The sequence below is a fragment of the Dromaius novaehollandiae genome, chromosome 1 (assembly GCF_036370855.1).
Source record: "Dromaius novaehollandiae isolate bDroNov1 chromosome 1, bDroNov1.hap1, whole genome shotgun sequence".
NCBI lineage: Eukaryota > Metazoa > Chordata > Aves > Casuariiformes > Dromaiidae > Dromaius > Dromaius novaehollandiae.
In genome coordinates this window covers 189,578,839-189,598,002 of record NC_088098.1, presented here as the reverse complement: position 1 = coordinate 189,598,002, position 19,164 = coordinate 189,578,839, and the positions used below count along the sequence as shown (strand labels likewise).

At 41.8% G+C, this 19,164-nt stretch overlaps 1 protein-coding gene across 2 annotated transcripts in view; it reads right to left on the bottom strand.

The window, feature by feature from the left end:
* The window catches only part of FAM124A (family with sequence similarity 124 member A), a 44,705-nt gene extending 27,420 nt beyond the window's left edge, over positions 1 to 17,285 (bottom strand). The window contains exons 1-2 of one of the 2 annotated variants that reach the window (XM_026108482.2): positions 17,119 to 17,285; positions 6,510 to 6,541 (exon numbers count right to left, since the gene is read on the bottom strand). In XM_026108482.2, the coding sequence (XP_025964267.1) occupies positions 6,510 to 6,541; positions 17,119 to 17,177 (91 nt within the window). In that variant the 5' untranslated portion in view covers positions 17,178 to 17,285. The remainder of the gene's footprint in view (positions 1 to 6,509; positions 6,542 to 17,118) is intronic. The other variant, XM_026108483.2, reaches the window with a different exon arrangement.
* Between the last annotated feature and the right edge of the window lie 1,879 nt (positions 17,286 to 19,164).

Genomic DNA, 19,164 nt, shown 5'->3' with positions numbered 1-19,164 from the left:
CACTAGAAATTATGCTGCAGTGCCCATTTTGACAAATGTGACTGCTGTCTCTGAGTGCTTGGTAATAAAAATACTTAAGAATTAGACATGGGAAAACTTGTGCAGATACCCATTTTGCTGTCCTGTACAAAAGGTCTAGAACTTGCATTTTATTTTATTCAAGGATACTTTTTCTCTTCACATTTCCTTCCAACAATGGTTACAATGTAAGAACTGGAACAGGGAAGAATAAGATTCTTGCCAGGTAACATCAAGAGGTAGAGGCCACAGTTGGGGCGGGGGAGGAGGAGGGAGAGGAAAGACAGAGACACAAAACAGAAGGAGCAAAAGAGAGAGGGAAGGTGTTGTTGCACACACATGGTGTGAAAGTGGTGTGAAAACTATTGTATAACCGCACCCTGAAAAGCTCTGAGCATTGATGGAAAAATGGCCTAATACTGACTCTGCAGTCTATCTGATGGACTACAGCTTTTGCTAGGTTCTCAAAACGCAAGTGCATGCAAATACTAAATTTCTACTTCCAGTGCTAACACTGCGTGCAGCAACTACCTGACCTCACAGCAGGGATCAAAGTAAAAAGAATTGCTCGAAATCAAAGCAGGTAAGTACAGAACTGAGTCAGCAAAGAAGTATAATACAGCTTAAAGAAACCACAATGGTTTACCTCAAATTTAATCCATCTTTTGGGCCACATATTTTTCCTATTTGAATATCATCACCTGACTAATTGTCTTTAATGAGAATTGCTAGGTGTCCAAATCAGACTGGGAATAAATCTGAAAGAAAAAAAAGGTTGATGAAGGTATGACATCTTGGACAAGTTACCAGTGCATACACACACAAGGTTTCAAGACTCTTTTCATAAACAGGTATTACTATGCTGGTGATTTCCTGTTCCTCATGATGAGATCAAGTACCAGCATTGAGAAGTAAAGAAAATTGAGAGTAACTTTGGAGACTGTTACTCATTTGTTGTAGTCCTGTTCATCCGTAACATTTTGGACCAATAATATGAAAACAGCAGTGGGGCAGGAAGGAGTGTAAGGACTAGTATATCCTCTCAGGCAAACAAATCACTCAGGAAATAACATGCACTGTCCAAACAACTATCAGCCTATTTCAATCTACAGCTTACGAATGGAGGTAAAATATAGCCTTCGCAACTCACTCTGCCTCTGGAATCAAGAATAATAGCAACCTTGCCCTTACTGTCCCTGTGTTTTTACAGAAGAGGACTGTCTCCACTCATTGCTGAGAAAACAGAGTCCAAAAAACAATCCAGGTGAGCTGATACTGATACCACTGATAAAACACTGATCCAATCTCAAAACAAAGGTCTGAATTTATACTAACACAGGAAAAAATATAAAATAGAAAATAAGTGTATGGTAAATTTTGTTTAAAAAAAAAAAAAGAAACGTGTTTGGTAACCTGCGTAGCTGGAAACCTGCCAAAAGAAACTGTCCTGTACTTAATTTTTAAAACCAGAACATGGGTGAAATTCCATGGGTTAGGAAGTGTATGCAAGACAGAAATAAAATTTTAATATCCCACTTCTCAGGTTTGTAGTCAAAGAATACAAACAATTTAAAAACACTGGAGAAGCTCTGAATCATTTTGCAGCTGCTAAATGAAAGGCAGGGGAGCTGGGGAAGGTGAATTACCAGCTTTTCAACTGCAAAGCAGGTGAGTGACAAGCCTTTTCCTTCACTGAGAACCGCAGCACGAATCACAACTACATGGTGCTACATGGTTTTACTATCTCAAATGCTCTACAGTCTGTGACAAACTCACATCTTACCCCATAAGGCTACCTTTGCTCTTCATTTACTGACTTAGCTGAAAGAGTGAAAAAAGTGTATCCAGGCAGCTCCCTAGTGAATGCATAGCTGAAAAATGTCAGGAGTATATAAAAAAATAAATAAAAAAAACCCACTTACTTTCAGTTACTTCTAACACAACCTGGTAAAATTGGCTCCAGATTCATTATTACAAATACAAAGGCTATGCAGAAGAGGAAATAAGCATTTTCCATCAAAACTTGTCCTCTCTCTTTGAAAATCGTCCCGGAAAAAAACAGCTCAAAACAACCTGAAGATAATTAAAATGATGGTGTGCAGAGACTGTTGCCTATTGTGCTCACCTTACTAATTCATTATTTCTTTGTAACTCCAAATATCTGCATCCAAACACATCCTCTGGTCTTTAGATTTTTTATGATAAGGTAAGGGTATCTTCTGTGTATGCAAAGGGTCTAGCGCAATTGCCTCGCATGTGTGATTAGAGATCCCTAATGGTAATTGAAAACAGTAGTTGAAAATATGAATAAAAAGAAGCTTATTACATTTCTTGATTGATGCAGGGCAGACCAAAGGGCAAAACATCCTATTAAGAAGCACACGTTCTGGTGAAGAACGGAGGAAAAGTGGGCTATACACATAATGGGGGGGGGGGGGGGGGGAAATTAATCTAGCACTTCTCTTCCATGACACCACACTGCTGAACCTTTCAAAGCTGTAACACCTCAAAACCAAGCATCTTGTAGACAGATTTGCTTGGCCTATTTACTCTGCTCAACAGAAAAAGAGATAGTGGCACGGTGTCACCTTAGCAACGGCCAGAGCAGGCAAGGGAGATGAACAGCTGCATTTTCTTGAAGAAATACAAAGAGATGCACTCTGCAAACTTTGGTACGCTTTTCTGAAGTACTTGCTATATGACCCCGCAAACGTTAGATGAATGCTGTTGCCAAAAAGCATTCTTTAGTTACCCAACGCTGGGACATCAGAGCAGAGGATAAAAGAACTGAGATGTGGCATAAGACCAAAGGCCCAAGGAACCCACCAGCCAGGCCCTTGAACTGGTGAAGCATTGTGTCTCCCACAATAACCAGTGCCATTTGCTTAGTGAAAAAAGCACTAGAAATAAAGTGTGCACAGATTGTCATATAGCAGCCTATGAGGTTTTGCTTCTGACTTTGCGGGGGATGGGGGTGGGGTGGTCTCCTTTCCCCAGGTCAAAGGTTCTTATATACTCTTGCACTGGTGTGAAGTCTTGCAGTTTGTTCAGCTGTTGTCCCCACAGCGAGTAATGTAGGCATCTGTACTTAATTCACCTGCCAAATCTTTCCTATCCTTTTCTTTGGCATGCCTGCGGAAAGCCTTTGTCCAGGGGAGTTCATCCAGAAATTTACCAGACAGAATGGATTATTCATTTATTAAATGCTGAAACCTGAGACTCACTGGTACCCCAGAACAAAACCTCTGCAAAACCTAATTAGCCTATAATCCTTCTGGTTTAGATAAACTCCACTTCATAAGAACACGGGCTTCAGATGAGGCAGCTGTAGATAATGGAGATTCTTTGCTTTTTAATTTATGGTAGCTTATTTTATATTACATTTGGACCTAACTGAACCATTGACTAGAATGCTTTCTGTGCTACAAATGATACCATTTTCTGAATCTTTTCCCCAAAAAACTTTAAATGGTCAAATAATGGGTTCTTTAACATGTCTTCCTCAGTTATCTTATTTTCTTCAAACGCTTTCAAATACATCATGCACCCCCTGGCTGCCAGCCTGAGATGAAAGCAGTTCTATTTCACTTAAATTCTTTTATGTAAATGTTATTGTTGCTCTTGCACTGTCTGACCAAATTGACCACACAAAACACGAAGTTAAATACTGCTACTTGTGAAGATGTATCAATATAATTTGCCTTGGAAGCAGAAAAGCGAGAGAAAGAGACAGTCTTGTCTCCTGAACTTTTGTGTCTTTGCTGGAATGATAATGCATCTTCATACTGACAAATTACTGGTGTTGAAATGTAATTGTAATCCCCACATGTTCGACAGCTTTGGTCAGTAGGATGACCAGAATTAATATGACAAACTGTAGCTGGCATACAACTAAAAATTACCTATACAAACAGCTAATTTAGGAAAAATTATGACTTACAAATTTGATTTGTTATCTTTGTTTTATAAAAAGCACAACAGTCACACAAGGTTGGTAATAGATCAAAACCTAACATTTACATGAGAAATACCTGACCTTAAGTCTTGTCTTGTGAACCTATTTGCCAAATAATTACTGGGCAAATAATTATGAGTCATTGCCCCAAAAGTGAGAGAAGCTGGCAGCATATTCACCAACCCATCACCAAAAACGGTGAGTTGGGAGGGTGGAGGTACACATGTTGGGTAACCAATCAAATTCAGAATTCTTTTACTATCAGGGAAAAAAAATCAGTTGAATGGATTTTGCCTCCCAATTATTTCAAAAACTATACCTGCCAGCAAGAAACCAGAAATATTTAAATAGCAAAATTTAGCTAAAAGCTGCACTGAATTCTCTCCTTCTCAAGCACACACACACCAGGCAGAAAATAGACAGCAAGTTCCCTGCTAGTCACATTTGCTCAGGAGGCAGACATTAAGAATACTGTCTGATCCAGCTCTTGTTGAAATCAATAAAAGTCCACCACTGAAGACCACAGGAGATGGAAAATAACCTTATCTATGCTTCAGCCAGAATGTGCAAACAAAGACAAAGTGACAGCTTTCTTTCCCTCCAATTTTCATAGTGATTAAAGTCCAGATTATAAAATATGACTCATCATCTCTGAATTTTTGACCTGTTTGCTTGAGATAAATAAAGCTCATGCCTATGTGTGAACCAGGGAGACAGACATCACCCTGCACCTTTACAAGAGAGTTGCTAGTAACTGTGCTTGAATAAGCATTATGAAAATGGTTGCAGTGGAGAGACAGAGGACTGAAAAAGCACATTGTGAAATTCCTGTTGATAGAAATGAAAAAAAAAGTCATTTTGCACTAGCAAAAAAGAAAAAATAACCCAGATAGTAGGTTTCATCTTTTATCAGTTGGTTAACTTGAAATTCAACCGGTTTATGATAAACATCTAGAAAGGCTGGACGCTCACTAGAGCATCTACCTTCTTTAAAAATCAAAGAGATGCCTCATGGTGCAAATGCCTCAAAGCTCTCAAGTGGTTCCTTGGCATCAGCTTAGAATAAGAGCTCAATCATTTCTGCGGCCCCAGCCGTAATGACATTCATCATTACAGAATCATTGGGTTGGAAAGACCCATTCACATTGGCCAAACCATACTTACAAATTTCATTCTCATTTTGTCTTGCATTCTTGTAAGTACTAATATTTGACTTCACACATGGCTCTTAGTTTGGCCACGAACATCCAATCAATTTAAATTACATATTGTTTCTAGACATAGTTCCAGGAAGAGTAGGAATTTGTCAATGAGAAGAGCTTTGTTGTCTCAATGAGAACTCCAGGGTCTTTTTGTTAAAACCTTTGAAAAGGGGTTTTCTTCATGGTATGAAATGCAAGGCATATTCAGGACCCAGTGAAGCACAAGGCAGTGAAAAATATTCTAGCATGCTTATTCTGAGTAGTTTAGGTGACAGGAGGCAGTACAGCTGGAAGTGAAATCCTGTGCCAATGCAACCATACCGAACTTCATGAATTGGCTTATCATGGCATAGCACTGACTTGTGCTATTTAGACATATCCCTATGATGAGAATCTTCCCCCTTAGGCATTTCTAATGTCCCCCCCCCCCCTTTTTCCCCCCCCCTCCTCCTCCTCCTCCTCCCCCCTTCGGACTGCTCTTTAGGGAGTTAATTTGGTCCTTCCCCTCCCTTCTGCCCATCCGGCCCATCCTGCAGAAATCCTCACAGGCCTGGAAAGGGACTAGAACCATAAAGAAATAGTGTCCATTTTTTATTGCTTGGAAATAGGAAACTCTTCACATTGATTTCCTCTGCATTCTCCATGAAATCCATGACAGAGATGAGGACAAGATCACCTCAACAGGAGTCATTACAGCAGTGCCAGTGTTCTTAGACCTAAAAACTAATTTTCTCACTAATTTCAGTTAAAAATCACTAGCTGAAAGGGTTTTGAAATCTTATTAGAGACTTGTCAGTCAAAGCTGATATTTTCTTCTTAAGGAAACAGACCTAAGCAATCATACTTTCTGTCTGTCATTGCCTTCTCTTCCCCAACCAAGTAACTTTTGAACTGTTTGCCAACTTCAACAAAACTGACAGAAGGGTAAAGATTTCAAAGAATACCAGGCTTCTATGAACTTCATGAAAACAAACCACCATGTAAAAAAAGAAAGACACAAATGAGTGTCCCCCATGGAGGGAAAGAGTTCACACACAAGCCTATCATATTGTTAAACATTACAGAATCCATACAGGAACAAACAACAGGAAAAAAGACTTCATAAATGTTATCATTCATGGAACAGCTATTGGCCTCTTTTTAACTTTTTCTGCCTCACTCTTATTACCAACAGTAGTATGTTTAAAACAGAAAGTAAAAGGACCCAGGACTTAACTCCATAACAGAACCTGTAGTTTTCTCCCATTAACATTAGGTTGATGTTAATAAATAGTAGCAATGAAAACAAAGAAAAAGTGAAATTCTATTTTTTAAATTTTCAAAATTATACTCACTGCTGGTAGAAGACATATGGCTGTACTCAGACCTGCAAGACAGAGATTTTGGTTAAACAGGGCTAGGTATCTAAAAAAGATAATAAAAATGTATCAAATCTAATTTACATTGCATATTAAAATAGTTTAAAGGCTATTTAGTATTACTTTATACTAAGATAACAACTGGAACAAGTTTTGAAATGGCCTCAGAAAAACTGGCATCTTGCAGAAATGATAAAAGCATCTACATAGACTGAGTAAAGCAAATAGGTTTTAACTAGGGATGGGGGTGGTTATTCATACCTCCCAACTTCGGGCAAAAAATTAAAGCTCAGGAGGCTCTCTATAACGAAAGAAATAAGCTGCTTCAGATACAGGTTTAGAGCAGAAGCCTGCCAGATTTTGACCCCCTTCCCCATCTTATATCCTCTAAAAGCTGCTTTGCAGCTAATCTTTTTTAAGACAACTCTATATAAAGCATAGGATTTTTATTGTCCTTTGGACACAACTGATACGGAAGACAAAAAATGAGTACTGAAATATGAGCATTCAGATTATTTAGATTATTAGATTATGAGGAATTTTGCTTTAGGATGTGCTTTTCCTCTTTAGGCCATCCCTCAGCAAAAACATAGGCCAAAGATTCTACTTCAGTGCATACTGGATTATCCATGACAATGCTAAGTATTTTGAGCAGTAACTGCACTTGATTTTGCAGCTGCATATAACCCCAAACTTCTGAAAACCCAGTTCTGGGCCAATTAAAACTCTCAAACATGGCCCATTTATGCCCTAAAGATTCAGAAATACTAAGGTAAAAAAATATGCCAACACAGAATGTATTTTTTATTTGTTTCCATTTGTGAGGCCCTACATATGATTTCTGAGTGCTTGGTGTTGGAGTTCACAGCCACATACCATCAACTCCACTATTCACTAGGTCCCCCAAATAGACTCCTCTCTCCAGAGCTCTTTGCCACAATTAACTTTTTGCATATATGCCCTGGAATGCCCTGAACAGAACAGGCAAACTGTTCAGGGAGCCATAACACAGTGCGTGGATCCAAACCTAAATGCCTGTTTTATATAAAAAAAATTGCAACAAGTTTGCAATATTGCTTTAAATAAAAAAAAACACATGAACCTGGACTCCTACAGTATTTCTCTGGAAACAGATACCACCTAGGCATATTCCCAGGATACCTTCATACTTCATGCTCTCTGGCATCCAAGGGAATAAAGGCCATCAGCCCCATGTATTCATCGTGACTACTTTAAGTTTTAATACGGACGTATCTCTGCAGAATAAAAGCAATTACTGTCATCCCTGTATTTCCTAACCTTCCATTTGGCATGCAGCCTCCTGTGGGTCAGATGCTAAAGACTGCTTGTTCAGGTGAGAAAGAGGACAAGGCATTACCTCCAACTCTTCCCACCCATCTGGCCTGACCAGTCAGAGATAGCACAATTTAAATTAACACCACTAATGGCAATATCCACCAATACCACCAAGTACCATGAGGCTACTGAAGCTTTTGAAAGAGGTCTGTGCAGTGCTGGAGAGGAGAGCTGCTGACAGGAGCTTGCAACTCACTCTCGCTCTCTCCCTTTTACTAACCCCTGCACCCCCAATCACTGATAACGTCAGGGAGCCAAGAAATATCTTTGTCACTCATGGCAGAAACTAGAGAATCGGGTGGTTAGGAGTCCCTCTCATTCAACCTGTATATACCTGCTACATAGAACCTCCCCCCCGAATAAAACGTTACCCCTCAACCACACATCCCCCAGGACCCTTGCACAGCTGGAAAAGGGCAGGGAGGGAGAGCATCCCTTGTCTTCAGCCCTCCCCTTCCCACTTCTGCCGTGGTAAAAGGCTATGTACGCTGACCCAGTCCAGCTCTGGGAAAGGACCAAGGGGAAGAGGCACGGGGGGCTGGCTAGGTACTGCTGTGTGGACCATAAAACTGCATGGCCTTTCCATCAGCTCGTCATGTTGGTATCGTTTGGCACCCCGTATATTTGGGATGGTGTTACAACTGCGTAACATGCCACTCTTCACAAGCCCAGAGGCAAGCAATACACATCCAGCTGCCTCCAAGCATCCCAAGCGAGGATTCAGTTAGCCTGCTCTTCTGTTTGAAAACAGCCTGAGGCTGTCCTTCAATGTATCTGTGTTCAGCAGTTGGTGGCTAATTTAATACAAACCCACATTGCTTGTATTTTAGATAGAAGCAAGACAACATTTTGTCTTTTGCTTACTGTGAGCAGAAGCAGCCTTCTATTACTTCACACTGTTATTTTATTATCCCAGAGTGCTGCAGGCTCATTACAGGACACTGAGAATTAATGAGTCCTGAACCAAGGAACTGACATTCTACATACAGGCAGTACATGAAAAATGAGATGAAGAAAAATAAAGAGATGGGGAGTGAGAAAGGAGGAGACAATGGTGTGCCCAGAGACTAATTACACAGACACATTTTAATAGGCTTTAGATTTTTTTTTTTTTTTTGGTAATTCTACTATGGTTCAAGCTAATATTTAATTCATGTTTGTTGCATAACTGACACAGACAGAATTAAAAAAATAAAAAAGATAATTAAGCTCAAAGGCTTACGTTAACCTTGGATGCCTAAATGAGGACTGTACTCTCCCTAAGCTTCCTCTACAGTCAACAACAAGGGAGGTATGAAGTGCCTCCCTCTCTCCCTGTTGTCTGGAGAGGAAGTCTACAGAAAGTACGGCTCCTAATCTGAGACCCTCGGCTACATGCCTAAAATCGAATGGCATGAATATGCATCTCTCCATGTACTCTCAGTGGCAACCTGAATCACTTTTAGTCCTCCGATTCCTTTTCTTTCTTGAATTTTGAGTTGAATCTAGTCCTTGGAGCAAAACTAACAGTGCTAACAAAATCCTTGACATTTTCAAAATATTAGCCATTAACCATTAAGATCCATGACCTGCACTGGCAAGTACTTTTCTCTATTTTGTAGGCAACATTTTTTACTTTTTTCTCATAGTCAACTATTTAGGATATTTTAAGCTCTTCAGACCACTGTACCCAATAAACACTATATTTGATGTGGTCATGCAATAGAAAAATTAAATACAGAAATAAACATTTCCAACATCCTGTAGGCCTCTGGACATCAAACATTTCTGTTCCTTCCAATTCTTTCCATCTCCATTTTAAACATCCCAAGTATATACTTCTATCAGTTCCCTTGGGAGATGATTCTCTCATTAGGATAATTAAACAGTAAAGCACTCAATGACTTTAATGGTGAAAGACTGGGGCCATACTGCTCAGAAGTTCCAGGGCAATTATGTGGTTTTGCAACAAGCTATTTCCCCTGTGCTACTGATAAATATTACATTATAGATAAAAGGAAAGAGACATTCAGGACAAAATCTGAACAAATGGAGGACTGTTCCCTTTATAGGCACATAATGAGGAAAAAAATGATCAAAAAGGGTATCGAAGCAGTGGGAGGTATTGAAAGGAGGGCTCATTGCTCAGTCAAAAGATACTTCCGCCTGCAAAGAATTCATGCTGAATGGTCAGCCCACCAGCAAAGACGAGTTGTGAACATGTCAAAAGCCATTAAAATAGGAACGTAGAAGTTTGAGAGAAATGTGGGACCTAGACTCCCACTGGAGTTGAAGGATCAGGGTGGTGCATTATTGTAGGGCATTAGACCTTATGAGCACAAGAGAACCAGAGCAGTTCTGAGATCATCATGCTCTACTCACTGCTGATTAGCAATACAGAGCCTCAAAATACCCAAGAAGGAAAAATACCCCACTGAGTACTAGCAAGTAGCTGCTAGCACAACTTGCAGCTATTGAATAAGCTATCTAAAAATACCATAAACCCCTACTTCTTTGGTCAAGAAGCTCTGCTATCTTACATCTCTTTGAATCACAGAAGCAATACAGCTACATCAGAGTGGTTCTGTGCTTGGGTTACTTAGGCCTGCTGATCAATCACGGCCCAGTATCACATTAACATGGCTACACTGGTGACATCTATGCTAATAAATAAATGTGCCAAGGAGCATTGTCTGGGACTGAGACCAACTGCCATGAAACAGTCTGTGCCATTAAAACCTCCTGCCTTCCTAAAGAGACCGGCTGCATCTGAACAGCCTCCTGGGAACAGTCCCTGGCCCATGGTAAAACACACCCAGGAATTATGTGGGAGAGGGCTGGTGGGCCTGCCCAAACAGATGCCATGAGCCATTCAAGTGTTCAGCAATAGCGACAACTCTGTTTCAGTGGTCAGGAACTCTTCCAAGTGCTGTTTAATATACTGGTATAGATATAACTAGAGTTTCTGAGCCAAACAACATTTCCACAAGGCACACTGCTGTGTAAAATGAACATGTGTTTCTTAAGTTATTTCTAACACAATACTCCACACCAATATGCCCAAGGTCCCCATTGCTAGAACAGCTTAATCTCCTGGAAAAATGAAATACTATATGGTTCACTAGCTCTTCTGTTGTCTGCATCCTTAGCTTGCCTAGGATTGATGGTATGGCACCTTCTGTATTCACACCTTTTCCCTGCCTTCTCTAACTAGGAAATAATTGTTTCATATAAGAGTTGCATTTAACAGCTTTGCCTTCCCTCCCCAAGAAAGTGTTCTACAGGGCACATGGGAGGGTTTTATAGCAGTTAAAGCACAATGTGTGAGTCAGGAGATTAAAGTTCGTAGCTCTGTCATAGGTTTCTTCTCACCATATTCCCGGGGGCTGGATCACAATCTGTTTCACTGACATAAATCCAAACCAAATCAATTACCTTCATCACACTTCTACTTCTGTAATCAAGATTAGCGCAATGGAATAACTGAGAGCAACTTGTCTCAAAATGAGTTGCTCTGGATTTCTAGTAGAGTGAGCGAGCGAGCAGAATCAGAGGATGGACTCCCATGTCTCAGTTGTAACTACCATACTAGGGAGCTTACTAGCAACAACAGTGTTTGAAGCCCCAAGTGAGAGACATCACCACTGTCATCATTGTGTCATGATGAATTGTCATCTACAGTCTTCCAAAATGTATCTGATCAGGCAGGAGTATGTGTTAGCATACCTGCCTTTGTACCTCATTCACTACTCAGCCACACAGCACTGTCCAGAGGGATGCTAACCAGGACTCAGCTAACACACACCAGGGCATCCAAAGCATTTGGCAACCCTCACTATCCTTCGAGGACCCTGGAGCTCTTAACTAAGAATAGAAGAAGCCTAAGTGCATGATCTTCCCACAGCTAGCAGAGGTGAAGCTCATTCCCTGCTGGAACCGAGCCACCACAGATACCAGCACAGATCTCTTGGCCAGCAGAACGTGCTTTAAAGCCTACCTACAAGTTGCTTTCAGTGACTAGCCCCAGTGCAACACGCCAACAGATCTTCTGCCAAAGGTTCAATCACATAGTTACACTCCACCAATCACATCTGATTAGTAATGGTACCTCAACCTCAATTTGTGACAAAAAGCTCAATTTTATAGATGTCAAATCACGGACAAATTGTATACATGTCCAGAGTGATGGATATAAAGAAAGTTAACATCTCAGCAAAAAAAAGAAACCCCGAGGTTAAAAAAAAAAATAGGCCTTAAAATAGGTTTCAGCAGCAGTTATTTGTATTCCTGAGTTTCATATAAATGGATGCAATATGTGACAAGAGACTGACGTCTCATACTGAGGAACTATCACACAGATGACAAAGTCATAAATGTTGAATCCCTTCAAGCTAGAAGGATGAAACAATGGCAAGAAAACAAAACAATGGCAAGAAAACAAAACAAAACAAACAAAAAGCTATTTGATATTTTAAACAGACTGAGGACACACATGAATTAGAATACTCTTTAATACTTTTAAGTGGACACACCCTCTTTTCTACAGGCTACTTTGACTTCAATTAACAAGTGTATTTTTCTGTTTTAGAATCTCATAGTTTACAGAACTGCAACAAAGAAAGGATTTTTTACCTTTGTAACAGATAAGTAAACAGAGGCTGAAATAGTTCTGGTGATTTATCCAGGGTCTCACTGGCAGCTAGAACACAGTCACGAAATTAACATAAGCTCTGCAGAAATTAACCTAGGGAATTTATAACCGCAGGTGGAAGGGAAAGGGACAGAACAACCCTTCCCCCCCCCCCCCCCCATAATAACTGCAAGCAAATAAAAGTGGAATTTGCTTAATAAATGTTAAAAATTAACTGCTGCACAGTGCACAGCATCCTTAGCATCAAATACATTTCAAAATGGAGGATCAAAGGGTATCTCTATGTCCTGTATAGTTGAGCTATTCCTTGGCAGTAGTGGGATGCCAAATAAATACTACAATTTGCCTTCTTCCTACAATTTGTCAAATACTCAGCAATCAACTACTAGTGAATTCAGTTTGCATCATAAATAAAACCTCTACATTTAGATTTCTAGCTTATACAGAAAAAAAAATGTACTTCAATAGTCTCCCTACTTCCTCTAAAAAAATTAATGAATTGTTTGAAATGAGTGAAAAAGCTCTTTAAGTTGCAATTTCAAATAATTTAAGAGAAAGCTAGAAGTTCGCTTCTAATAATTTCGAACAACTAAGGAAGGAAGGGAAAAAATTATACACTTGGTAAACTTTGACACTACTAGTAAGCTAATGATTAAAGTGCTAACTCTTAAAGGCATTGTTTTTTACAGCTGTATAAGGGAACAAGTGAGGTTCTGCTGGGAATTGTCACATGTATCAAAATCTTCATTAATGACAGCTATCTCAGCGAAGTGTTATGCTCAGTTAAGGCATATACACTTGACAAATAGAGAGCATTCCTATAGAAAAAAATCCTGAAACACAGGTAGTTGGACCCAAACACAATTTAGGAATCAAAATGTAAGGCTTTATGTCTTAGAAACTACATGATTTCCACATTCATTATGCTTCACTCTGGATCTCAATTGCAAATACAATGAATTCAACTGACACTTCACCAGTGACATCAGTGGCAGCAAGAATCTGCCCCATGCTTCAAAATTATATGCCTAACAACTTCTAAACTTTTTTTGGTTTATGTCAGTTTGGGTGTTTCAGCCTCAGAGATAAGGAATGACACAGAAAACTGCTTTGCTATTTGGAGTAGAGATAATGAAATACAATTTGCATGGGAAAACTTGAAAATACACATTTCTACAACTCATTCTCTTAAGCAGTTTAGTATTAGATTTCTAGTGGTTTTTCATTATAAAATATCTACAATTCTTTAAATGTATATTCCTCTTCTCTTAAAATTCTTTCTTCCATGCTTTTCCCCGTTTGCTTTCTAATCAAAGAAAAAAAGAAAAGACCAAATTCTTATCTCTAGAAGTTCAGGTTTTATGGTACAAAACCACTGATAAAATTATTACCACACAAAGTCGTCTAGGGCCCACAGTTCTGCGCTAAAAGATTTTAGTAACAGATGAAATGAAATTTTTATACTAAAAAGCCCCAAAATAAATTTCCCAAGAAAATACACTGTGTACAGACAACGTCTCTAAGACCAAAGACAGTGAAACTCTTTCAAATCTCATTAATAAGTAGTCAGTATAAACTAATTGGCTTATATGTGTTATTCTCTTTATTTAGGTCCTTGATAACACCACCTCAATCCATTCTTATTGGATTTCACAACTTAAAATACACTATTTTTGTTCTGCAGCCTCTTTGCCACTCCTATCTACTGAGGCAAATGCAGTAATATGAAGATATCTTCTAATGGTTTGGATGGATGGGTTTAAAACTGTAACTGATCTTTTCTGTAGCACAGTTTTGCCTGCTCTGTAGCTGGAAGCCACAGCAAAACTTTGAGAAACATACGCCATTTAGAACATTTAATGTATTAGATTTACTAGTTGCTATAAACAGTTTCAGTGCTACACATTCCATATAAGAGCTCACACATCACTGTATACCATCATCAAGATGACAACGGCTTGCAGTGCCTGGATTTACTATACAGTCACTATACGTTCCTGTTCACTGTTACTGAATTACTTTGACAGTTGTCTCTCCTAATACACAGGACATTCGTAGGATGACGGCTGAACTTCAAAACGTCCTATTATTTTTTTTTTAAACATTGGGTAATTGGAGAACAAGAAAAACAGTTCAGTTCAGCAATAGCTATTATTGGACTTAGATAAAGTAACAGGCAGATCTTCACTAAGAAGAAAAAGCAAGTGCTGTGAACAGTTGGTTTGGTGAGAAAACTGAAATATAAACATTGTGAAAAAGACATACACATAATGTTTATCAGACTAAAATAGCCGCTAAACAGAACAAAAAATAATAATTGAAATGCAGAGGTCTGTTTTTTTATCTCCAAAACAAACTTCAGTGAAAAGCACTGCAGTTATTAATTACCGTATGTCATGATTAAAATTCCTCAAACTGCCTCTTCTGCTAAACTACACCTTCCAGTGTCAAGTCTGTGACAAAGATGCTTCATAAAATCATCAGCTTTAACACCTCATCAGCACCAGACATAAGCAGCTGTCTTGCTGATCACTAAGGTCTAAAGGGTAATGTCACCATCTGGGTCAAATCCTTCCAAGTGCCCCTCCCAACAAAACGCAGGTTTTTCTATTCCTGATAAGCTCAGCAAATTAAGAGTGACTTGACCCATCTGGAATTTTTTTGAGCTTTCAACCAGCCATGAATTCACTGATTATTTTATCCACGTTCCCCAAAGATGAACTAAAAAGCTGTTGTCCCAAGGACTAGAAAGAAGACCTGGATTTTTTTCCCTTATGCTGATGTCACATAAAACATTTTAAAACTTTCACTATTAGGTGTGTCCACAATACTGCAATATTTTACAGTGAAAGGAAAAAAAGTCCACAACTTTTCAGATGATAGAGCAGTTTAAAATTTTTTTTGATTTGAATGAATAAATGGAAGTATGAAAAAGACTGCAATATTCATCTAAAACTTCAAAAAATATTGCTACTTCAGTTGGGTACAGTGCCACCACTTTGCAAACAACAATGAACTTTACATTTCTGTTATGCTCTCAGTCTCATACTTGAGCACAGTGCCCTGACAAACAGTAGGTACTTTTATTTACTTGTATCAGTTTGAGATAAGGGTACTCCCTTTTCCCTGAATCTCAGCATGTGCTGCTACAGTATTAAGGTAGATGGGGTCAAAGAAAGAGGAACGCTGTCCGACCCTGTCTACATGTTACACCCTTGTGCCCATGCAGCAGTCAGACTGGAGACCAAGGGAGAAAGACCAGGTGAGAAGCCAGGAGGACTACAGATGGGAAAGCTAGGATGGAGGAGAATGAGGACCTAGGAGAGATCGGAGTAAAGGCAACAGGCAATCTCCTTTTGTCCCTCTGGAGACAGAGAACGAGCAGACTCACCACTGCTCCTGACAGAACAACGTGGCAGCAGCATGTAAAATGGGCTGGAAAGAGCTCCCCTCTCTCTGCTGCAGAGAGGGGCTGGAGGTGGGAGCTGCAGTGGCCAGAACTGGGGATCCCACGACTCACCCTTGCAGTCCTGTGATCTTACGGCAAGTCATCCGACTTACAAACACACTGTACTTCTGGCAGCTGGAGCCAGATAGAGCTCTCCTTGACTCTTGTATGACAGTTACAGGTTGAACTGTCACTGTCCTTGCCTCTTACACATCACTTAGGGGTCAGATAACTACCAGCAAAGCTTATGGTACTTTATAAGTCACTATGGCGAAGTGAGAATCATGAGAGCAGCAACCCAGTTCTGGGGTGCTACAAACCTAACCTGCCTCTGTGGCTCTCCGTTGGTCTTTCCAAGGACTCAGCCTGCCTGCCCGATGCTGGCCAGGTATTTCTGCCACAAGGGCAGGTGGGAGATGGTGGCAGGCTGGGGCAGGCACATTTCCAGACATCCTTAACACAAGTTATCCAGGGACAGGGAGGGATGGGGCAGAAATAAAGCCCTGAACACGGTGCTCCGGGACCTGCCGACAGCCCACGAAGCACAGTGCTGGGCTGCACCAGTGAGGTCACGGGAGGTGGTTTGGGGCTCACACCTGAAACAGGGGACCTGAGACAGAAACACAGGACCTGAGACATCTTCGCATCTTGCTCCCCACGTGTAGAACGAGGATGACGGGGAGCTTTTCCCCACCTCAACTGCAGGAGATGACAGATCACCGGGGCCTTTCAGGCACAGTGACCCTGCGAGGCGGGAGCGCTCTCTGCACCCCAGGGCACCACACGGGCCCAGGCAGCAGCCTCCCCGGAGGGGCTGGATGGCGCGGGGGGGGGGCTCGGCCGCAGCCACCTCGGCGCCCCCCAGCCCCACGCTGCCCCGCGGCCCCTCACCCACTCACGGGGAGCGCGGGTGTGTTTAAAACACGACAGCTAGCCAGAAAAACCAAACACGAGTTGCGCTGCCCCACCGGCCGGCAGGGAAAGCCCCGCTCTGGCCGCCGGGGCGCAAAGCCTGCGAGGCAGCACCCGCCGCCCGGCCCCGCTCGGCGGAGGCAGCAAGTGCAGCCGGCGGCCGCGGGGGAGGAGCCGCCCCGCCGCCGCCGCGAGCGGAAGGTGAAGGGCGCCGGGGACCCGGCGACGCACTCACTCACCCGCCCGTCTCGGCTCCCGAGTCCACGCAGTCATCCTCGCCGCCGGGCTTCTTGTCCATGGCGGCGGCGTCAGGGCTCCACGCCCGGCGGCGGCGCCGCCGCTGCCGGAGCCGCCTCTCCCGTGCGGCCGCTGCGGCGTGTGCGAGCGGCGCGGCGGCCGGCGCCGCTCCGCCCTGCCGAGGGAGGGGACGGGGCGGGGCAGGGCGGGGGCGCGCGCCCCGCCCCGCCCGCCAGCCGTTAACGGCCGCCGCGGGCCCCGCGCGGGGCGCCCTCGGGGCCGGGGGTTGTCTCGGCGCGATGCGGGGCGCCTGCTTCACAGCCCCCCGTTATATCACTGTTATTTTTCCGGTAGAAGGAAGGGCTAAGAGGTGCGGTGCCCCGTATCTACTGAAAGCTGAAGGCACCTATCTGCTAGTCCACACTATCCATCCATTTTCATCCTTGGAATATGTGTTATGACTGTCTTTTATTGGAAGTCTTGGGCTGCGCTGAGCTGCCTCAGGTCTCCCTGGGTGTCGCCTGGCACTTACTCATTACATTAAACATAATTATTTTGAAATGACACGCAGAAGTGGCCAGGGGATGGCTTTCCAGCCCTATGAGAATTTCTGTGATAATGAAGAAAAAACCACTCTGCCTTGAGGCAAAAAGAGCTTTGTGAATGCTTCTAGGGGAGAAACGCTGATGTAGCAAGACTTACCGCTAGTGGGGCAGAGGCATCCAAAAAGAAGAGAGTGAAGTAGAAAGCAGCAGATGGGCTCCTGTATTCTGCACGTCTCCTGCACACCAGCCTGTTGACGGTGGGCACTTCTCATTTTCTCTGTCGCTTGCATTTGGTATAAATTTTCACCAATGCAGGGATGTGAACCTGGATCACGTTCAGTCAAAACATCAGTCATACATAACATGACATACTAGATCGGACCAGAACGTAGAAATACACTGTACAAGACAATCTTACATTGTCAAAAGAATTGTGCAGCTAGTTTAGCTGGCTACATAGTCTGACATTAGTGTCCTTCATTTAAATACTGCCAGTGGTAGAGTGAGCCACATATAGGCATACACTAACACAAATTAATAGCAACAACTAGCACTGTTTAGCAGGCTCAGGCCGAGTGTAGTTCATGCCACTGATGTCTCAGTGTATGGTGTTGGCTCTCTAAAATAAACTATATGTAGGTAGGAAGAGGAATGCTGTAAAATCAGAGAAAGAGAGTAACTTGGGAACAGCTACCAAGGTCTTTTTAGCACATGGAAGGAGCAATGAGTGTACATCAAACCCAGAAATGCTCATTATGAAGCTGCTAAGTCGATAAACCAGTCCCACCACAGGAGGGATGCTGGACTCATGTGCAACCCTGGGGCCTCTTGGTATCACAGGAGGTCAGTCCACTGTGGGTATCCAGTGATACTTAGAAGAATTTTTCTAGTTCCTTTATCTATTCCTCAAGTACCAGAAAAAATCCTAGTGGTGTATGAGGAGCTTAATGTTTAATGTGTTTTGAATATCCGGCTTGATTTGCACACATGTCATTTTAAAAGTAATACAAGTTTGTGTGGAGGACTTAACATAAATATTCCAATATAAATAAGGCTCTAGGTGTGGAATAAGCCCCCTTAATTGGAATCCCTCTTCCCACTTTCCTCTAGCAAGTTATTAAATATGAGTTTGGACAAAATGCTATAAAAGGTACTCAGTACACATCGGTCCTGTACTGGCATGTGTATAATAGTTCAGAAATTACAAAAACTCTTCCATCCTTTCTGACTGATAGACTATACCATCTAAATCAATTTACTCATATGTGCAAAATTAAATGCATACAATTTCTTTTAGGGTTGGGACCAAGGTGCTGTGCCAGGCTGTGAGAGTAACTGTGGCAGAATCTGGTCCTCAACTTCTTAACATTTAAATCACCACACTCAGCTAAGAGGCCTTAATGTGTTTTCAGACATTGTGTGTTAAGTGATTTGCCTAAGGCAACAGAATGGCAACACTGAGGCAAGGATTCAGTACATCTTTAGTCCCAACTTGGGCCTCTG